At 44.9% G+C, this 22,165-nt stretch overlaps 1 protein-coding gene across 1 annotated transcript in view; it reads left to right on the forward strand.

The window, feature by feature from the left end:
* LOC119187670 (dnaJ homolog subfamily B member 14) overlaps positions 1–20,711 on the forward strand; it is a 72,072-nt gene extending 51,361 nt beyond the window's left edge. Inside the window, exons 6-8 of the mRNA XM_037435750.2 lie at positions 217–326; positions 12,352–12,515; positions 20,087–20,711. Of these exons, the coding sequence (XP_037291647.1) occupies positions 217–326; positions 12,352–12,515; positions 20,087–20,205 (393 nt within the window). The 3' untranslated portion in view covers positions 20,206–20,711. The remainder of the gene's footprint in view (positions 1–216; positions 327–12,351; positions 12,516–20,086) is intronic.
* The last annotated feature ends 1,454 nt before the right edge of the window (positions 20,712–22,165 follow it).

Here is a 22,165-nt window from a genome sequence, read left to right on the forward strand (position 1 = left end):
TCATTTTTAGGCATGCTTCACAAAGTGCAAGTGTGTTGTGGAAATGTGCTAGGATTGCATGCCAATTTAAATTATTACCGTCTCAGGTTCGATAGCTGGCTTTTATGAGCAGATCTTGCTGCCTCACTTTTAGCTTACTGGTGAGGGAGCCTGCAGATATTTTTGTTAATATGTGAAAATTATAACATTGGGATTTGTATGGTTACTTCTTTACAGAGCAGTTACAGCGTGTTGCTGCAGATGATGCCCATCATAGTCTTGGTGGGAATGTCTCTTATGTCCAGCTTCCTGGTACAAGACCCGCCTTACAGCCTCGTCAGAACAGCGTTAGTGATTTGCCCCTTTTTTTCTGCTTGTAACTTGCTTGCTGAATTTTATCATGCCACTATGCTGTCTTTTTTGTCCTGTATAAAAACTGGCCAACCTTGCTTGATGTCTGTAGTGGTTCTGTGTAAATTGTCGCAATACCATGTAAGATATGGGGTTTGTCAAGAGGGCCGCTTCATTATTACTTATTTACATTATATCTTTTGTGTTCAAGATTAAGGAGCTCCACTACATTCCTTATAGTTGAACCACAGCATTAGGTGGCTAGTAATCATTTTGTTTGGGGAATCGATTTAAAGGAAGATGCGACTCGTAAAAAAAAAGTTGCATTAATTTGTAGCCTAAGGCATTGAAATCTTTGCTGTATATATAGGCTTTCATGCTGATTTGAAATACTAAACTAGTTTTATAGTAAGTTTTACAGTTTTCGTTTTATGCCATAACAATGTGTAAAGTATCGCTCTTTTCAGACAAACTTCTTCTGCCACTTAACTTTTATGGTTCTGAGCCATTAATTGCTCATATTGCTCTATATTAACTGTAGAATACAAATAACTATGAAGAAAGTGCATATAAGACATTTTGATTGTCCAGAAAAATTGCAATGCGATAATTCTTAGAATCCTCGGCCTATAATATTTGCTTCGGGTTTGTAATAATTATACAGGTGATATCAAGTTTAAAGGAGATACTTGCATTCTTCACAAGTTTAGGAATGTGCCGGAAAAATATCATCCCGATAGGGCTATCAGAAGTATAAAAAAACTGATTTCCAAACTCGCGAAGTTGTTGAAAAATGGGTCTTCAGAAAAACACATTTTAAAGGTATAAGTGAAAGCTCATTAAGGGGAGGTGCTACTCGAAGACACTTTTTTTTAATATTCACCCTAGAGCAATAAAACTTGAGCTGTTTATGGAACTTTTTATGCAGATTTCAAATGTATAATTAGTTTTCTTGCATGTTACACACTTTTAGCTCTGCAACATGACAAAGTGAAAACCTGAACCCTTTTGCCCCCCTCTTTTCATCCCTAGAAGAACATAAACTTTATTTGTCGAATCCAGACGATTCGAGTCCGGCATTTTTTAGTGGGTCTGGGCACCCACTGCAGATGTGGTTCCGAAACCTTGTCTCGAAGCGGCTTCCTCGGCACGCTGGATGGCCCATAGTTGTGCTGTCAGGTTCGAGCTGAGCAGTGTGGCCTTCCAACGCGAGCAGAGGCTGGCAGTGGAAAAGTGAGACGAATCGGCACTGTTTGAATTGTTCATTAGGCCCTGACACTCCCACAGCATGTGACTAAGGGTGGCTACCTCGCCACATGACGTGCACCTGTTTGTAGTGTATATGTCTGGATACATGGCGTGCATGAGTCTGGGGTTTCTGTATGAATCTGTTTTGTAATTGTCTGAAGTGTACCGCTTGCGTTCTATTTAGCTTTTCGTGAGGGGACGGGTATATGCGTCTTTGTAACTGGTAATGTGTGGTGATGTCGTGAAACCTGGTCATACGATCCTCCCATGCCCAGATGTCTGCAGTTTCCCGCGGGGGCTCGTCGTCCTTAGGCGATGCTTGGTGAGTGAGGCCTCGAGCAACGCGGTGAGCCGCTTTGTTGGGGGAGCTCAGTCCGCTATGTGCCGGGATCCACAACAGGTGCCTTCGGTTATCGAAGTCAACCTCTCCTGAATGTATGGGATGTCGTTGGAGTATGTGAAACGCCTCTTGCGAGATGCGTCCGTTCGCCGTTCGCATAATTGCGAATTGCTGTTTGCGAATCACTAATCACTTATGTGGCATTGGTCTGTGTGAGGGCCAGTGATATAGCCACTTCCTCTGCCGCTTCAGCGAGTGCCGTGTTCACAGTGAGGCTTGTGATGTATTTGCCGCGATGGCCGGTAACTACCACCACGAAACTATTTTTATTGGTATAACGCGCGGCATCAGTGAAAACCGCTTCAGTGTCGTTGGAGTAGCTTTGAGTAATGCGTTGTGTCCTGGCTTTACGCCGTCCTATATGGTATTGAGCGTGCATGTTGCGAGGCAATGGGGGTACGTATACTTGCTCTCGTACCAATCTTGGAATTTCGACTTTGATGCCGTGCTGCGTATGGTACGTGATGCCGAGTTTTTCGAGTAGGTGTCGGCCTGGGCGGGTCTTGGATAGGCGCTCGAGCTGGGAAACTTGTTGCGCCGTCACGAGTTCCTCGAGGTTGTTATGCAACCCTAGCTCTAGGAGTTTGCTGGTGCTAACTCTGGGCGCCAGTCTCAACGCGAACTTGTACGTCTTGCGTATCAGGCCGTTAAGCTTGTCTTTTTCCGCAACTGTCCATTTGTGAAACGGGGCCGTGTACATTAGTTGTGAAATAACAAAGGCTTGTATGAGTCGTATGACGCTGCCTTCGCGCATGCCCGCATGTTTGTTCGTGATGCGTCGGATGAGTTGCATCGTGCTGGTGGCCTTTGCCATTATCTTGCGCAGTGCTTCACTATTGCCACCGTTCTGCTCAATCATCATCCCCAGTACCCGGATCTTCTTTACCATTGGGATTGGTGAGCCGTTTGATGATGTTAGTTTGATTTCTTGTTTTTCTGAAGGTACGTTGTCTTTGGGCGGGCGTCCCTTTTCCACCGGTCTATATAGCAGTAATTCGGATTTTTCGGCCGAGCAGGTGAGTCCCGTGCCTACGAGGTAATGTTCCACGCATTCTATGGCCACCTGTAAGCGATCCGCGATCTCTCCATCACTGCCAGTTGTCGTCCAGATCATAATATCATCCGCTTATAGCGTGTGGTGCAGTCCATCAATTTGATGTAATCGCTCGGGTAAACTCAGCAGGACGAGGTTGAAGAGCATCGGCGAGATCACCGAGCCCTGCGGTGTACCCGAGCTTCCAATGTTGATTTGATTCTATTTGTCCCACTCGCATGCGTGCGGTTCTTCCCGTGAGGAAGTCTCGGACGTAGTTGTACACTCGCATTCCGAGGTTCAATCTGTCTATTTGTCGCAATAAGCCTTCGTGATGAACGTTAACGAAGGCCTTCAGGTCCAGGCCAAGGATGGCTCTAGTTGAGCACCCAGGATTTTCTATGATTTGATGTTTTAGTTGCAGAAAAGCGTCCTGTGTGGAGAGATGTCTTCTGAACCCAATCATTGTGTGTGGTAATAGGTTGTTGTCCTCGAGGTAATCTGTTAGTCTATTGAGGAACGCATGCTCCATCAGTTTACCTACACATGATATTAGGGAGATAGGGCGCAGGTTCTGCAGCTGCAATTTCTTGCTGGGTTTCGGTATAAGTATGATCTGTGCTTCTTTCCATGGCTGGGGTAACTTTCCACGCACCCAACACTCGTTAATATAATCTGCGAGTTTCTCTAGCAATCTGTAATCGAGGTTGCGCAGTGCCCTGTTCGATATTCGATCTAGGCCTGGGGCTGACTTGGTGTTGAGTTTGAGGAGGGCCGTCTTGATTTCGGAAATTGAGAATTCTGCGTCCAGGTAGGCGTTGCCTTCTCCCCTGTAGTCCGGATGTACTTGCGGGGGCGTTTGGGATATGTAATCGAGTTCCGCTTTTCGTAGGAAATCTTGCTCCGTTCCCCCATAAGCGTGTATGATTTTGCATATGCCTTGCCTCTGTGAGGTCTTGGTGTTCGCGGGATCTAGGAGGTACCGCAGTATCTGCCATGTGCGACTCGTAGTGAGCTCGCCATCCATCTGCGCGCATTTCTCTTCCCATTGCTGTTGTTGCAGGTTAAATGCGTGCTTTTCTATTTCTTTGTTGAGCTGTGCTATTCGTTTTCGCAGTCTCCTATTATGTCGTCGTTTCCAACGGCGATGCAGTTGGGTCTTGGCTTGCCACATGTGCAGTAACTGGGTGTCTATTCTATCAAGCCCAGCCGTTGACGGCATCATTTGCGTTGCCCTCTCGATGTCCCGCCGAAGTTGGTCGGTCCATTGCTCAATGTCTTTGTCTTCAATCTGTTGCTTGTCTCGATTTTTTCGTAGTAGTTCCCAATTGGGGATCTTCATTTGGCGACCGGCATTGTGTTCCTGTGGGCCGCCTTCTGCTTCTATAGAGATAATGTAATGGTCACTGCCCAAGTCTTGCATGGTGTTTCTCCAAGCCACCTTTCGTGTATTGCTTGTAAAGGTAAGGTCCGGCGTGGTGTCAGTGCTGACACTGTTGCCCTGCCTAGTTGGTGCCGCTAAGTGAGTGACCAGCTCGAGTCCGGCGAGTTGCGCCATTTCCCACAAATGCCTGCCTTTCGGCTGATTGTGTTTGTAACCCCACGCTGTATGCACCGCGTTGAAGTCGGCTCCAATGAAGAGTTGTTGCCCCTGGGCGATATCGAGTGCTCGCTTGAAGAGGACGTGAAAGCGGTGTTTCCGGCATCTCGGACTTCTATAGACGTTGAGTACAAAGATGCTGTCGAGCATCTTACGCGGTGGAATTAGCTCTACGAGGACGTTTTCAATATCCTTGACTTGGGTGTCGTGTTCGATAACCGTGAGCTCTCGTTTGACCAGTGTGGTGACGTTTGGATTCTCCTCCTTGTCTGTTATAGACTGGTACCTGAGAGTTAGGCGGGGCCGTTTGTTTCCTGCAGTATGATGACATCTGGGCGTTCGTGGATCGTTTTCAGGTATTGCTGTAGGTGCGCTCCTTTGTTTTCGTAACTTCTGCAGTTCCACTGCCATATTGTATGTTTTTGTTGCGAAGAGTGTCTTGCCATGGTTATGTGGTACTACATGTGTGGTGCCGCTTCGCTATGCGACGTCACCAGCGCGCTGTTGGCAGCTTATAATCTGGACAATCTGCGATAAATGCTCTCCAAGCTCTGTTGAATCGTATGCGTGATAGTCGCGGTGATAGTTTCCTCGAGACTGCTCACGCGAGCCTCGAGTGCTGTCACTCGGGTGTGTCGCCTGTTGCTGCGCGCGTACGCTTGGAACGTACTGACCTTTTAAGGGAGATAGCCGACCCGCGTTTAGTATCAGGGCCTTCGACCTCACCGTCCTCTATGAGTTCTTTTTGTGTTTTCTGCATTGCCTGTTGATCAGTCTCGCTGTGAGTGGCTTTTGTATAAGTTCGTCTTTTGCGTGAAGCTGTGCCTGCATGCATTCTATTTGCTTTTGCGTAGTTTGTATCGTCTGTGTTAACTGAGCTATCTCCGCTTCTATCTTAGTGTGTGTTTTGCCGCCAGCCTCCGCGTTTGTTGCGCGTTTTCCTTTGACCGCATCTGCAAAGCTCACCGAATCAGTTGCCTTGACGTCCCTCGTTGGGGTCCGTCCATGTGTTCGACTGCGAGCTCGGCGTTGCTGCTGCTTTCGGGGTCCCGGTGTACGGCTACGAGATCGGGAGTGGCTTCGACTGCGTGTCCGGGATCTTGAGCGGGGCTTGCTGGTGGAATAGTTGGTGGCAGTGGCCTCTGCCTCCTCGTTGGCCCTGCGTCGTTCCCATTGTCTCTTCATCACGATGTAGGGCGTTTTGTACCTTGCACGGCAGTTGCGGTCCGCCGTCATGTGTGCGCCCCCGCACAGCTTGCAATGGGGGGAACACTGGTGGTTGGGGCCTGGGTTAGGGGCGTCACAACCACGACATACTTTGTCCTTGGACTTTGGGCACACGTCCATGCGGTGACCAAGTCTCCCGCAGCAGTGACACATGTCGACTTGCTTGCGATGCAAGGTGCAGCGAAGGAGAGCGCCGCCGTACCTGACGTAAGTGGGCACTCGCGGTCTTTCAAACGCCACTATGACGGTCGTCGTGTTACTGAGCCGTTTGGCTGCCAGGGCGTAAGGGTTACGTGCGTGAACGATGCTGGTGTGAATGGACTTGGCGTCTTCTTCCAACGGGATGCCTTTGATTATTCCCTTCACCGTGATGTCGAAGGCCGTCTCGTACGCACTAACCTCATGGTGGCGGTCGTCGATGGTGATGGCTTGAAGCTGCCTGTACTTATCGGCGGGAGAGGCATGGGGTGTGCTCACGACGGTGTTTTGATGGTTGTTGGAGCACACCGTGTCCTCCCCTGCTTCATGCACTGGTACGTTGGCCGCGCGGTAAATCACCGATGCGAGGCGCATGGTTCCAGTGGTGGCCACGTTGAGGCCTCCTCGTGGTCGTAACACGATCTTGAAATCGCTTTGTGGGAGTAGTGGCATTTTGCTCTTTCTAATGACCTGCTGCTTGATGTTACGCGGTTGTCGACGCGAACTCTGTCGGTTGCAGTCCGCTCCCTCGCCGGTGCAGGAGGCGGCTCCGTTCTGGGTGTTGCTCTGCGCGTTTGCGTGGTTAACTTGGGTCTTAGATCCGATGGTGTACCAATCCGTGCCCTCCAGAAACTTTTCGGGGAAGATATTCTCCCCGTTCACTTGGACTTCCATCGTTGATGGGCGAAGAAAGCGCCTGCGTCAGAGGAGACGCTCAGCGCGTCCCGTCGGGTGGCCGGCTTGCGTAAGCGTCGGGCCAAAGGGGCGCGGGTTGAAAACCTCTTGAATCCGGCAAAAAGTCCTTTCCAACCTTGAATTTGGGTGTCAGTGGAATCTTGGTCACTTTTCGCACGCGTTGTTGTAAATTTCATGGGTGGAATGACCGAAAATCACTGGCAAATAGTTCTTGGAAGACGGAGCCGACGTGATGCGTGTCCGCTCTCTTCGGCGACCCAGGGTCGCTCTTTTCATCCCTAAACTTCTGAAATTTTTTACCATTCATAGCTCATATTGCTTCAAATAAAGTGTAGAGAGCAAATAACTAATTAGGAAGCACATACAAAATATGTAATTGACGTAAAAAGTCCATATTTCAGCTACCCTAGTAAAGGTATACATACAATTTTTTTATTATACAATAAAATATTGAAATTTAAACTAGATGATTGCATTTGTCATAGTTTGGAAAAAATTGGCGCAAAATATTTTGCAGATCCGAGCACTACAAGTGCCCGAAAAAGGAGGGGCACATTGGAAAAAATGGCGAAAGTTGTGTTTTGAGAAAAACGAGTTTTAATGTTAAAATGGAGTTTTTATTCATGAAAGATAACCTTAAATCGGATGAAATTTGCACACCAAAAAGAACAATCGTTCTTGTAGTGGCCACTGCGACTAAAATACGCCAGCACCATGAGTTTGTCTCTCTCGGCTTTTTTGAGCCGACTCCTCACAGACATTTCGCTCACACACAGGGCCATGAAACGCTTGCCAAACTTCCGCTCCATCTGGCAGAGCCTTGTGCCAATTGCAAACTAGGAAGAAGTTCGACAGGACTGCGAAATCCAAACTAAGTCCAGTGTCATGCCATTTTGCAGCCATGCGTTCCACATACTGTCGTACATAATGGCAATGTCGTCCCTGCTAAGTTCTCTCACTGCGAGTTCTTTCGACCACTCAAGATTGGCGATGACGTCATCCATTGCCGCATCATGAACTTTCCGGCTGACGGGCGTGAATGACTTTAGATGCATTGGCTTTTGCAAGCCAACAACTGCCGCTAATCGGACCAGCTGCTCGTAGCCTATTCCTACAGAGTGCGCCGCACAACGGCTTTCACTTGCGAGCAATGCTTTTTTTTCATTCATAACTGAGATAATTACACGAGAAAAGCATTGCTCAGCTGCACTGCTCGACAAGACATGGACCCCGCAAATAGGTTTCACAGCACATACAGGCGCGCAGCGGCTAATGGCGGTCCCCAATTCATACCATGTGATAAGCCAGTCGCGGCGCTCGAAAAACACGCAGAAGAGTGCTTATTTTTCTTATTTCTTGCACTGCATCAGTGAGAGAAACTGTTGGTATTTGAAGAGTGAGGCTCGGCTCTTCGACTCATGCGATCAACAATGGCGAGCGGCTGCGCATTATCGGCGGCAAGGTGCTCGAAGACTGCACACTTTCAACCTTTTGACAGGTACCGTTGCTCTTTAGATGCAATTTTAAAGCATTTCCAGTTAAGTGTCGACCTGTATTATTTTTTTCATAACAGTAGAGGTACTAATCTTACTAAAACAGGCGAAAATAAAAAATCTCTAATTTTGAAAAAAATTCGCGTTTTTCGACCCACATCTCCCCTTAATACAGAAAAGATTTACTTTTTAAGATTTCTTCCATCATGAGAGCTTGGCAATCATGCTTACTTTGAGCTTGTGGTTTTAGTGAACTCTTCTTATGAAATGCTATGGCAGACAGCCAGGTGACCATTTCTAGGTGACCACTTCCAGGGGAGTTCAATTACGATTCTCAGTTTTTTTTCTTTGTTGAGAAAGTAGAAAAGCTGAACTTGTGAAAGCAATAAAAATAAATACGTAATTTGGGAAAAATCTTCCGTTTTTTTACTCGCATCTCCTCTCAATTTGGGCAACAGTTATCATGGAAGACTAAAAAGAAAAAAAATTGACACCGCATGTACACATATTTCCACAGAGAAAAAAAAAAAAAACCTGTAACAAAAACACATGGTGCTTGAGCATACCAGTTTAGTCAATTGGCTATAAAGCATTCATTGTATTAGTGTGATAAGTTATTCATTGTTCTTTGAAGCTGTCTGGTAGGCTCTAGCAGATCCTTGTGTGCCTATTGAGTGACAGGAGTAGAATGTGGAGTCTTTGAACTCATCTCGATCGTTGTTACTTGACACGGTACCTCTGATTGTCATTTGTCTGCTGAACATTGGCATTTGGCCATGCCATTACATTGTTTTGTTTTTTTCTTGGGTCTGTCCATCTCTGCTTATGTGGCCTCTTGCTATCATAACTGCAAATGTGACGCTTGTCATTTCATGCTTAGAGAACACCTGGCACCCAAATTAGGGCCTAAAGATATTTGTGTTGTTTGTGTGCCCTGTATACTCTTTACCGATTGGGGGACATTAGCTTTGAAAGGACACTGAGAGGAAAAGCTATTTTTTTTTTTCATACTATTAGTAAAATGCAATTTGATAATCCCAAAAACACCACTCTTATCACGAGATGATGTTTGGTAAGTGATAAAGCGCACAAGAAAAAAAATGCAGGTGAGGACGCTACCTTGAGATTCCCGCGCCGAACACTGTGATGTAGATTTTGACATCTATGGGGTCCCACGTACAGTAGACTCGCGATAATTCAAACAAAACTTAATTTTTTGGTTGGCCTTCCATTGTTTGAATGCTTTTGAAAGGCTCCCAATTCAAACTTCATCTTTCAGTTAATTCAAACCTTTTGTGGCTCCATACCAGAAAATATTTGCTGCTTTCCCACTACTATTTAAATATGTGCTGGGTATAATCCCAGCGGTCTAGAAATGAAAAATAAGCACCTCAGGCCTTCAAGAAAGAAAAAGGCTTTGCTAGTAGTCAAATGTTTGAAATGAAGCACACGCTTGGTAAACCGTGATGCTTCTCAACTGGTATAGAGCTTTGTGCTGATGGCACATATATCAAAGAAGCAGTTGGCAATTCATGATTTTTTTAAAAGGTATGATCAGCAGTAAATGGCCGATAAATTTGTGGACCTTACACCTCTGCTTTCTGTTCATTGCTTGCAGTTAGATTTTACATTTTAAATCTGACAAATCAATGCCTAATCATAATGTGAGATGTCACCTCACCCACAGTCATATCTGAGAACTTCTGATAATTCAAACTTCTTGATAATTCAAACAAAATTCAGAGGTCCCTTCGTGTTTAAATTAGCTAGAGTTGACTGTAGTTCCTAATTGGTAAAAATGAAGGACGTTGTCATCTGGAAGGGTTCATAGATCTAACGTGGGAAGTTTCAGAAAATTTTATCAATCCAATGTCGCGAAAATAAAAAAAAAAATTCTGAAATCAGTGACGTCATGTGCGGAGATTTCGACATGAAATTTAAAAATGAAACATCCACCTTGATTTTATCTTCTAATAATGAAATTATGATGGTGAAATTCATAACAACAGAGTTCTCAGAATAGCATTTATTAATCTAAACCAAGTCGTTTCAATTCAGTGTCAGTTTAAGGTAGTTTAGTTTTAAAGTAGGCGTGAGCGCTCATCTGAGACAGCCTCTCGTGACATCGCCGCTAGTATGACGTAGACAGAGGCCCCGTGTAACATTCTATGAGTTTGATGAGCATTATTGACATCAAAGATTTGCGAGTCGCACACAACACACTGATTGGCGCCTGGTGAAGACTTTTGTTTGTCACCCCACTCGCTCCTTTGTCTGCATGTCTCTCTCAAGGTGATCTTGGCTGCCTATGCCTAGAATGCTTTTCTTTTTTCTGAGGTTGACTCGCTCAAAGCATCCACACAGTTTTGTTCTTCACTGTGTGTGTATCCCCTGATTTAAAAATGGCACAATCATCATCACCGAAGCTTGTGCAGGCGTAGTCTCACAAACTAGTGCCTCGCTATGGGGCTCTGTATTATGGTACTGAGGGGGGTGTCTTGAACTGACAGGATTATTCTCAATGAAGGATGTTAACATTAATTATGTGATGCACTAGCACATTTAAAATTCAATTTTGGGATTCCCAGACATAAAGCTACCAATTGTAGCAAAAAAGTTGCAAACTAAACTTTTGGTGTGTGCACATTGTGTGCACACATCAAAATGGGCAGATGATGTGTTTCCGCAAAAATGTTGGCGGAACACAGTGAATTTTTTGGCATTGTGGGACCATACGGACTCTCTAGTACACCACTGAGACATTAAAACCCTGTAAGTTAGCCCCTGGCCCTCTTTTTTTTTATTGAATTCTCGAAACACCGTAAGCTGCTGTTGCAGGAGTCATTGCCAAGGGGCCCTGGTAGCAACTTGTCACTTTTAGAGTTTCTTGAGATTGGTTGATCATCATGTAGACTTTCAGCAAGCTTGCTCCTTTGAAGTAAATGGCTGCTTAGCACCTATTGTGCTTCAGGTGTAGTACATGGAGCTGCATGAAATTATTGGCATTCACTGAACAGAACTCCAACATAGTGATGCATTTCCTACAGTATTTTGTAGTCTTCAAGGAGTGCTTAGAGAATTGAAATATCTAGTATGTGAACGTATAGATACAAGGTACCGTATTAACTCGGGTAATCCTCGCACTCGCATAATTCTCGCACCCCCCCACATCGCCCAACAAAAATACGATTTCTTTTTTTCCTCGAGTAATTATTGCACCCCCAAAAACTGCTGCAATAATGTCGTCTGCTCTTTCCAGCCACTGATGATGATAGTGCACGCCATCTGGCGCCATCTCTTAAGCATCAAGCGTACTATTGCAAGGAGATTCAATCCAATTCAAGCCAAGCCGAAGTGGCCAGTGCGTGTTGCGGCGTGTTTTCTGTGTTGCGTCGATAACCTTGTCAAGTTATGAGGTGATGCTGAAGCTGTACGGCTGCTTTCAAGTTGCAACTGATACATCATGCACTAAAGAATGACAACAGGGCCGCCGGTAGGCCCTTCGGAGTCTACGAGTGTGTTCGCTACTAGTGATGGCTGCAGAAAGCCACACAGACGCGTTGCGCCGGCCTTGTGCCTAAAACTGGGATTGATGATAAACTTTATTTCTTAAGAAGGAAACTGCGGACAATTCTGTTAAATAGCCATCAGCCCAATGCTGACGTCCCACGCTTACCTTTTGAGGGCTCCTGTTGAGCGACGAACGCTACCACTACGCCCGCAACGTCCGCAAGCTTTGCGTATGGTATTCTAATTCTCGACTATTTGCTTCCACTTTTTCTGTCTCAAATAAATCTTCTCTTGTGTTGAACCTCTGCTTTTATTGTTGAGGTAAGTTTTAATTAGTACTCCTTAAAGCTTGCTGTTAGTTGCTGGTGTGATAATCCCGATTTGCGGCCACTACGTTTTCGTAGAAAGTTTTCTCCGCGTAATTCTCGCACCCCCCAACTTTCATCGGTTTTCCGTCAAAAAAAGTGTGAGGATTATGCGAGTAAATACGGTATGTAAAAAAAAGTTTACATAACTGTAGTCTGTATATTCTTGTGCTCTTCCTCTGGGCCTGCCTGAGTGGTATACAACCTTTATGATTGAGCATATGACATTTTTTCTTTTTACTTGTCTGCAGGAAACATCAGTACGAGCGTAAGACTATCAATTTGCAACTGTCTTACTATGTGAAAGAGAACTTCATGGCAGAACACAAGAGCAACATCTACCGAATAGAAATGGACGTGGAAGCCGACCACATAGCGAATCTACGGAGCTCCTGTTTCCGGGAGAAGAACTACAGTCAGTTTCTGGTTTTGTTTTTAAAGAAATGCTAAAAAAGAAAAGATGCTGCGCTAGGTTGGGCTGGTAAATGAGTGACCTTTACTAGTACTTACACTCTTGCAACATGTTTTAGGTTGGGCTGGTAAATTGCATGCCTAGAACATCAAATGATTGACCTTTACCAGTACTTACATTCTTAGAACATGTTCTAGATTGGGCTGGTAAATTGCATGCCTAGAACAACAAATGAGGGGCGTTTACCAGTACTTACACCCTTAAAACATGTTCTAATAAATAGTGAAATGTGTAATTGTAGATTATATCAAATGATTTCAAATTGCTGAGGTTTCATATTTTGTGTACTGTATTAGCTTCAATACTTCAGTTGTTTAGTGCTTAAACACTGGCGCAGCTACTTCTGTGTGACAAAATGTGGAGACGTGTTGGCTTTATTTGTTGTAAATTACTAGCTATGTGATGATACCTCGTTGAAGCACTCTTACGCTGTGTAATCATTGATTGCAGTAGTAGCGAGACAATGTGGAGACCTTTGGCAGTGCAGTACATGTGAGGTGAATCAACAGCGACATTACGGTTTTAGGTTATTTTGGGTTCTTCGGTTCCTGCTTTACAGTGGGCAGCAGCGTCTCTAGACTGCTGTTGTAAATCGGGGAAGGAAAAAAAAAGAAAACGAGAAACACGAAATATCCAAGAAAATTGAAAACAAATGATTGTGTTCAGCCAACTCATTTCAACCTCTGAAATATCTAAATGCCAATAGTGAGTGTTCTTGTGCTAGCAGTACCGTTCTCACACATTTAAAGTTTATTGTTTGGCCTGGTGTTACCCTACAGAGTAATCATGACGGTTGACAAAGCCACAATAGACAGACTTTATGCTTTAGCACCATCTTTTCTGTCTTTCAAAGCAGCATTTTAAAGACGACTACACGTGTGTCAGATCTTGTGAGCTGTGCAAGACCACGTGGAAAAATTGGTTCTCATCGCTATATGACTTCTGGAAAATATGTGGCCAACTGAACAACCAACACGGCTTTAAGAATTCAGACAGACATTTATTAGCGTCTGCATGAGCCCAGAACGTAGAAGTAATGTTTCTCGTCCTCTTCTTCCAAAGAGCTCACGAGCTCACTTGCTTGGAGTTTTTATTCTTCTTGTGCGATGAGTGCAGGAAATTCAACATTCCCGGCTGAGCAGTGGTGTCACACCTGTAGTTCTAGCGGGTACAGTCTTTGTATTGCCCTCATAGTCACAAGGCCGTCTTGTCGTTTTATCTTGCACGAGCAAACGTGATCGTTGTCTTTTTTGTAGACTTCGATCACCCTTGCGAGTTGCCATATTTGACGTGGAAGGCTTTCAGCATGTGCGAGTAGAACATCGCCTTCCTTAACCGTTTTTGCACACCCTTTTTCGCAGAAGTGTGCTGATCTCAGTTGGAGCAAGTATTCTTTGGTCCGTTGCTTCCAAAAGTTTTCTGTCAGGCGCTTTCTGTACTGAAGTCTCCGGGTGGCCTTCTTACGTATAGAGATCTCTGTTTGCTCGATGCTGCCTTGTGGTATCACCAGGAATCTTCGGCCAATTAACAGATCAGCCAGTGTCGAAGTGCATGGTTGGCCATCTTCGAATTCAATAAATGTGGGAGGTCTTGAATCAAGGACGGCTTCAGCTTCCGTGATCACCGTCATAAGTTCTTCGAAGTTGAGGCATGTTTTTTGGAGAATCTTGCAAAGCGGTGTCTTCACAGTTCTTCCCAGCGCCTTCCAACATCGACTTCCCTATGGAGTGTTTGGCACAATAAACTTCCATTACAGTCAAACCTCAATATATCGAACACGGATATATCGAATTATTGCCTATATCGAACGGTTCTTGTATCACGCTGGAAATCGCATGCATTATTGATTTTTTATTTCGAACAAAGTTTGACATATAATGGATATATCGAACTCATTCAACCCAAACCGCCCGCGCTCCATTGACAGGCGGCGAGCTTTCCCGCAACTCTCGAATGTAGCAGTAGAGCGGCGGGCGTTTACGAATGCTGCACACATCGATGGCGTCGAGAGTGCCACTTTAACGTAGCGGCGTACGCGCGCCGCAGCCTTGCGGTAGAGGTTCTTGAATGAGGAAAGTAAAGAGAAAAGCGCGGAGCTGTTGTTGTCTTTCAATAGGAAGGCACCGACACGGCTTCGCGCGGGGGAAGGGGGAGTAAGAGGTAAAGATTGAGGAGGAAAGTATAGGAGGGAAAGAATGCTGACGACCGTCTCGGACGCGGCCCGCGCTGCCGCCGGGAAAGGGAAAGCAGTCAGGCGAGCCGGCATGGGCGCGCCATGTGCGCGCTTTACACCCGGACTCGCGCCGCAGCCTTGCAGCTTGCAGTCGTTGCAGTCTCTATGGTGTCAACGGCACACTGCGCACTTGTTGCAAGCTCCTCCCCCCTAGCATCGGCAGGCATCGGTCGTTGTGCTCGCAGTGTTCGTGCGTTCGGAGTTAGGCCTGTTGCGCGCTGCGGTGCGCGACAGGCTTAACACCGAACGGCGGAGCTCACGGATGTTGAGATTGTCGCCGAAGCTACTGCTGAGCAGCCGGCCAAATAAAGACTCTGCCGAGGTGGATCCCGCAAGCGCTGATCGTGCCCCGCTCACGACATCAGCTGAGGTCGTAGCTGCCTTGGCCCTTGTGCGCCGCAGTGGCGGCGCGATTGAAGGCACCGGCCTATCACTTATGGACCGCCTGGACTATATTGAGGACGCAGTCGTCAAACACGCCATGGCCAACAAAAAGCAGGCTACTCTTTTTCAATATTTTAAACCAACACAATAAATACTATGTTTGAATCTTCAAGTGAGTATTTACTGCACCACGCTTGAATGGTTGGTTGTTTTCAGCAAGCTGTTGACGCATTTTTTTTTGTGATTTTTTATATCGAATTCTGGATATATCGAACTATTTCGCGATCGCCGCGCCGTTCGATATATCGAGGTTCGACTGTATTAGCCTTTACTGCTCAGGTGTCAGGTGAAGTCATCTTGTAACGGCATGCCGCAAAGCTTTCGCTAGTCTCTTGACGTTTTTTTAAAGGCCTTCACATTATCTGAATAAATCACCCGGGGAAGTCCTCGTCTGGCACAAAACCGACATAAAACTATCAAAAATGCCTCAGATGCCATGCTGGACACAAGTTCTTGGTGGATCACTCTTGAAGTTGTGCACGTGAATAGAGCAATGTAGTTTTTCGTCTCGCCCAACGTTGTTTTTACGTAGAGAGGTCCCACGAAATCTACTCCAACCACTTCCAATGCGTGCGTTGGTGTCACGCGATGCTTTCCGAGAAGAGCTATGAGAGCGTGTCCTGGTGCAATGGTAGATTGTTTGCACAAGTAAGATTCTCTCGTCAATTTTTTTACCAGGATTCGTGCTTTGCACACCCAGAAGTGCTCTCATGACTGAGTCAGGGTATTGCACACGATTCCGGGTAGAACTTCGCGGTGGGCTCGGATTACTAGTAGCCTTGAAAAGGGGTGATCGCTTGTCAGTACAATCGGGTGTTTGACACATTCAGAAGATTCCATCCGCATCAAGCACCCACCAACCCGAAGTATCTGATCTTTGTTTTGGAATGGGTGAAGGCGTGTAAAAGGCGATGTTTTGTCAATAGAATGCTCTTCTGAGATAACGTTGATTTTTGTTGCTGAGGATTGCAGACATTGAGATTGAGATCGTCAATATTTAACGATCTTCTGCGAGTTCTGGCCAGCTGCACCAACCCGTACAAGCACGACGACAGTCGATCAGGGTGAGCCACGTATCATCGTGTGAGTAACAAACAAGCCTTTAGTGACATCTGCCCCAAGCGTCCTGAGCTGCTGTAAACAGGATGAGGGTGGGTTGATTGCGGGTCACGAAGGCATCTCGTACGCATTCTTGTCAACAGTGGCAGCCAATGCACATTTATTCGAGCGGATATCTCCAAGGACCTCAGATGCCCGGTCATCGGAAACGAGGAACGTTAGCTTGAGCAGATGCCGCAAGCATCTTGTGTGGTAGCCCCGCTTATGACTGCACAAAGCGATGAAATACACACAGCACACACTGGCCCTGGCGACAGCACATGCTCAGGTGTGTGTGCAAGTGTATATGAGGTGGCTAGAGAACAGGACCTTTGTCCTTCAAGCCAGCGATCTTGCTGCTGCTGGCATGTCCTTTCTTCCTCCCTTCTAACCTTTGCTTGTGGGTGCCACTGCTCTGTCGTCCCACACTGGCAGAGATGCTGTATAATTGCCGCACAAGTCTCTTTACTTCACTTAATAAACTAACGCCAGTTGACACAATCTGAAAAGAAACTGTGACAGTGCTGTAGCTTTCAGTGTCTTTGTCTTGACCTTGACGCCATCGTGTCGTTCACTTTTCGTTTTCGACACTATGCATGCTTACAAGCCGACTGCGGTGTCTACACGTAGTCACATTGGTGAATCATTCCTAGGATTAAGTGCGTCAACAAAGAAATGTAAACTGCAGTGTTTGCCTGCAGACTGCACGTTGCTTCCAGTCCTTTGATAGTAGAGTTGCAGTACATTGTCGATTATAAGTTTTTTTTTTTTTTTCATAAAATGCGTCTCCAAACTTCGGGGGCCGACGAATAATCAGTCAACCTGTACGCAAAATTGTAGTCAACTTGGAATAATGAAGTCCACTTTTTTGGGGGGATCAACAAAAGGTCGTCATTCTCTGATTCACTGCTATTCAACGCATTGATAACATCAGCTGCATAGGCAATGAAGTCGCGAGAACTGCCATCTCCTAACGCGCGCACGCTGCTTCCTGAGCCGGACATTGCTACGATCTGCCGTGACGATTGCTAAACTAGGTGTAGCTATGGCGTGTACAGGAGGAGGTGTCACCAACAGCGTGTCAAAAATAACAGTATTTTTTATGACGCTTTGCCGACAGCATCACGGTATCAATAATAGCGCCACCGCATCGGCGCCTTGGTCGGGCAAGATTGGCAACAACATAGTGCATTTGGCTCGCGAAGAAACATGACATGCCTTTATCGGAGGGGTTTGCAGGTCGAGAACAAAAAATTCGAGTTGACAAAAATGTACGCAACTGGAACAGATATCATGTTTATTTAAACTGAAAAAAAAAGTAACCTCGCATCTTTAACACCTAAAGCTTCTTTACAGTCGATAATAAACTTGCTGTGAAAACAGGAAGTGACAGGGGGTGTGGAGGCTCTGAAGTGGTGCCGGGGTTTATGAAGGTGGCGATTTGGGCTTGCTGGTATGGTAGCATGATAATTGATGGTAGCGCAGACAAAGGACATGGACAAAAGAAGGCATATTCAAGACAATACAGTGCTAACTTTCGACAGCAGTTTATTACTCTGATCTTGCTAGTATATGTACTCGCACAATGTCATACGTCACATGTGCATAGCTCTCACAACCATAAAAAATTATAATCTACGCTCATACATCAACACATAACAACACTATCATCTCATTTTATTTCTCCTAGTGTGTAATCAAGAAACTGTTTATCGCGAATACATGTAATCTAGTTCTTTATTTGTCAACACCACTGATGGACTGCTCACACGAGTGTCGCCAAACGCTGAAATTCTGCGAGCCTTCATTATCAACTGCGTCATCTCGCACCTACTTCTACTCATGATGGCCGTTTATTTAAATCTTGGTGTGCACTGACATCTGTGGCAATGAAGGGAAAGAAAACGGTCTGGAGCAAAGCTATTTACTTTGTTATTATGCTCACGCAATGGATCATTTATGCATCTGCTGGTCTATCCGATATAGCACTTGCCACAAGTAAGGGAAATCCGGTAGGCAACACACGGGGGCTGCATAACAGTGCTAGCAGGCATGCGCAGGTTGCTTACCTCTGCTCTAAGTAGTGCAGAAAATCCAATCTGTCGGGCATCTATGGTAATGTTACATGTTAATCAGTGGGTCAAAGTGACAATGATGTTTCTGCCATGTGAACATTGCTAGGCAAGTAATTATTCTTGAAGAGGAAGAGAACACCACAGAGTAGATAAAGAATCTTGCTGTCAAGCTGCCCTGACTACATTATCTCCACCAGAAGTAAGAAAGTTCAGTTGATGTCCTTGTTACCTGCTCTAAGGTAACAGTTTCTACAAAGAGACAGTGTCAGTGGTGCTTCTGGCGAAGACTAATGCTATTGACGCAGGTCTGTAGACGCTGTTAATCTTTCTGGTACCCTGCCAAGCCAAATGGCATGACACGGGAATTACACGCGACTTGGGAAATTACAGCTGAGAAAACCAAAAGAATATTGAAAATGTCATATAAACATATAAAATAATTCAATAATGAAATGGACATAAATGTATATATATAGCCTGTCTTATGTAGTGTGTGGTACTGCCATATTTTATTTGTGTCATTTCCTTGCCGAGAAAAAAAAAAAAAAGAAATCTTTTTAATATTTCAGATTCGAGGGGAGGCTGAAAAATCTGTTTTAGGGGTCAAACACCTTAGGGCTGAGACTTGTCCATTCACGTCCGCGGGGTCCGCCACCGGGAGATGCATGGATGTGAGGCACAAAAAAGGTTTATCAATGGACCAATATCAATCATAAATGTGACAGAACAATATTGAACACCTAGAAGCACAAAAATAGTCGGTGACTTCAATGTACACATTATGGGCCTTAGGACCTAGCTTTGTCATAGAGTCTTATTGTTCGCTGTTACAGTATATACGGAACCGTTGCTTTAGTGGAAACGTGTGCATGTGAAAAAAAAAGGGGGGGGGGGGGGTTTACGATAGACAAGCAACAATCATGATTGTGACAAAGCAATATAAAACACTTACAAGCACAAAACTTTTATACTAGTAGTCGGCAACTTCAGTAGACATTATTGATCTTAAAACTATGCTTTGTCGTCGACTCGTTATATCACTTTATGTCAGACAATTTACATTATAAGGGTCAACGCTCGATTACTCGCCCATATGATACCTAGAGCTTTGCCCACTTGTCATGATTCACTTCGTGGAGATAAATGGATTTATGCTAATGATAATCTCTACATTGTATTCACTAAAAAGTTCATAATCAGGAGGGCAGCACCAGCTTTCTTCCACATGAATGCTTTTATCTTGCAAAGGTCAGGCTGCACTACACTTGTTTAGAAAAGCTCCGTTCATTATAAAATTCACTATAGGCATTTTGATCACTAAATACAAGTTTAACTAAAGTCTGCCTTTATTATGCATTTTATTCTAGCTTGTTTACAAATATATCAGTTCATTAGCCCTAGGTATTAATAATGGGACTAAAGTGCGAAAACCACTTATAGTGAGACTGAAGGATGTGAATTTCATTTTTGAGAAAAGTCTGCACATGCCGAAATGCTTTGTCATTGAAAACACTGCAAATCGTAGAGGTCCTTGTCTGTCTTTTGAGTGGTCTTCAAAATCTGTGCTTGGTCTCAGTTATGTAGTAGAATTCCCTGGATTCATAGGTGCTTGTGTGAAGACAACACTGGGCTAATGCAAAGCTTTTTTGCTTATTTCCTTGCAGAAGAGAGCCTGCTTTGGCGAGCCAAAAGCTTACGAGATCCCAGCTTGGAGGAGCGAGCTCTGGATTACCAGATGCCATCGTGTGACCGGCTGGCCCAATTGTCACGCATGCGTGTCTGACCCTGCTGCAGTGGGTGCACTCCAAAGCCAGGTCCTCCCTGTGTCAGCCCCCGGGAATACACGGAAGCAGTCACCACTATTCTATTGCGTTGCCTTACATCATGTCCAGCTATTCCTCCTAAGCACTTGTTTGTGTACATACAGAGGTTTTCTTGTCTTGAGCTTTTCTTTAATTGCCTCTCTATCCCTGCTGGATGTTTGGCAAGAGTGCATAGATTTAGAGGGGACTGCTTTCTGTACAGTACTATACATAAATTGTGAAGTTGATTATGGTGAAAGTATTGCAAGAGAGCTTTTGTGAATATGTTAAGTTTGGAATTGCCTGCATCTTTGCTGTGATTCTCTTGCTGTCATCTGGCTTACAGTGGTAAGGGAAATTGGTCTCCAGTTGAGAGCCTTGTGTAAGTCTCTTGTTCAGGTGCATACTTTGTTCGTTGTCCCAAGAGCACTGTACAGGTCTGTGTACATTGACAACTGCATCAAGGTTTTGTCTTGTGACCTATGTGGTGACGGTTTTCAAGTGTGGCGCAATTCGTGCGTTGATGGTCGCTGATTTTATATGGTACACAAAGGGCGTGCGCATTGAGGGATCTGTGCTATACTTGTTAATAAGGCAAACGGCTCTGGTCTCGATGGCACTGTTACGGCTTGTGTTGCAGCATTGACTGTGCAGCTGCAATAACTTGCAAAACATGACAGTAGTGTGTTGCTGTATTTTGATGTTCTCATTGTGTACCATTTTGGCCATCCTTTTTTAACCCTTCTTGTGGAGAACTTTCTTAGTTATTTGAGCATTAATGTATTTGTTCTCTTAAAAAAAATAGTGAAAAACTCTTGAGAGGCAGTGGTACACTTAAGAAGTTGTTAGAATTTTCGATACGTTGGTTTTAGACGTGATGCAGCAGTTGCTCTCTCCGCACTTTCATGCATGCTGGGTGTCGCTGTAGATGTACACCTCTTGCAATGTTTTTTTTCTCCTTTTAAGCGTGTGTAGCACAAGCAAGTGCAAGAGTGTGACATTGAATTGATAGACAACATGAGGTGTTCCTGCTTCGGCTACACCTTGTGCTGACTTAACCATATGTAGAAAGCAGTGGTGTGCATGTGTGGATGTGGTGTGGGAACCGGTGAGGTTCGGGAGGCTGCAACCTTGCATCTAATGATTACAAAGAGCAGGTACTGCATTATGAATTAATGAAATTGCCTGTGTGCAATTACCTGCAACATCGACGTGGTACTATCTGTAGGCTGCTGTCTCATCCTTATGTGCAGTTGGATTGTTTAATCTGCTTGTGGATGCAATTTTATGCAGCCTTTTTTACTGCATCGTGAGAAGACGTAGCTTTTTATTGCGCAAAGAAGGTGCATTGTTTATAAAGTGTGCTGTTGATGAGCTTTTGAAGAATGTATTGTGTGTACATAGAGCAGTTATTGAAATCTATCATGAAATAAGTTTACGGCTGTAAAGACTCTGGAAGAGACATTTATTTGCCATTGCTTGGTTGTTTTTGTCTCGCCTTCCCCCAGGTTTGCTTATTCATCATGGAGTTCGGGCAAGTGGACAGCACTGCACGCTTTCTCTTGCATTGAGTTGGGGATGACTCTAGATTTTTCTTTTTTGGCAATAGCTGTGCAGCATAAGGCCTGTTTTTCATAGAAAAATGAAGGTAGATTGAAAACAGTTTGTCATGCAAGCACATTTTGATCAATAAATATATGACGGAGGTTTACTTGTTGTTTGGGTGTCTTTTTGAACCAGATGCAAAGGATTAGATGGTGGAATCAGTGCCAATCAAGCTGCTGCATGTAACTGCAAATGTGCACTTTCTCAAGTTCATAGTGCCACATCAAGACATGGTGTCGATAAAGCCTGGGTGGTCTGGAGACATTTTTTTTACACCTTGGTATTTGTAGAGGGGTAAGTCTTCTAGGTACTCCAACCATGCATGAATGTTTCGTT

Source organism: Rhipicephalus microplus, chromosome X (assembly GCF_043290135.1).
Source record: "Rhipicephalus microplus isolate Deutch F79 chromosome X, USDA_Rmic, whole genome shotgun sequence".
Classification (NCBI taxonomy): Eukaryota; Metazoa; Arthropoda; class Arachnida; order Ixodida; family Ixodidae; genus Rhipicephalus; species Rhipicephalus microplus.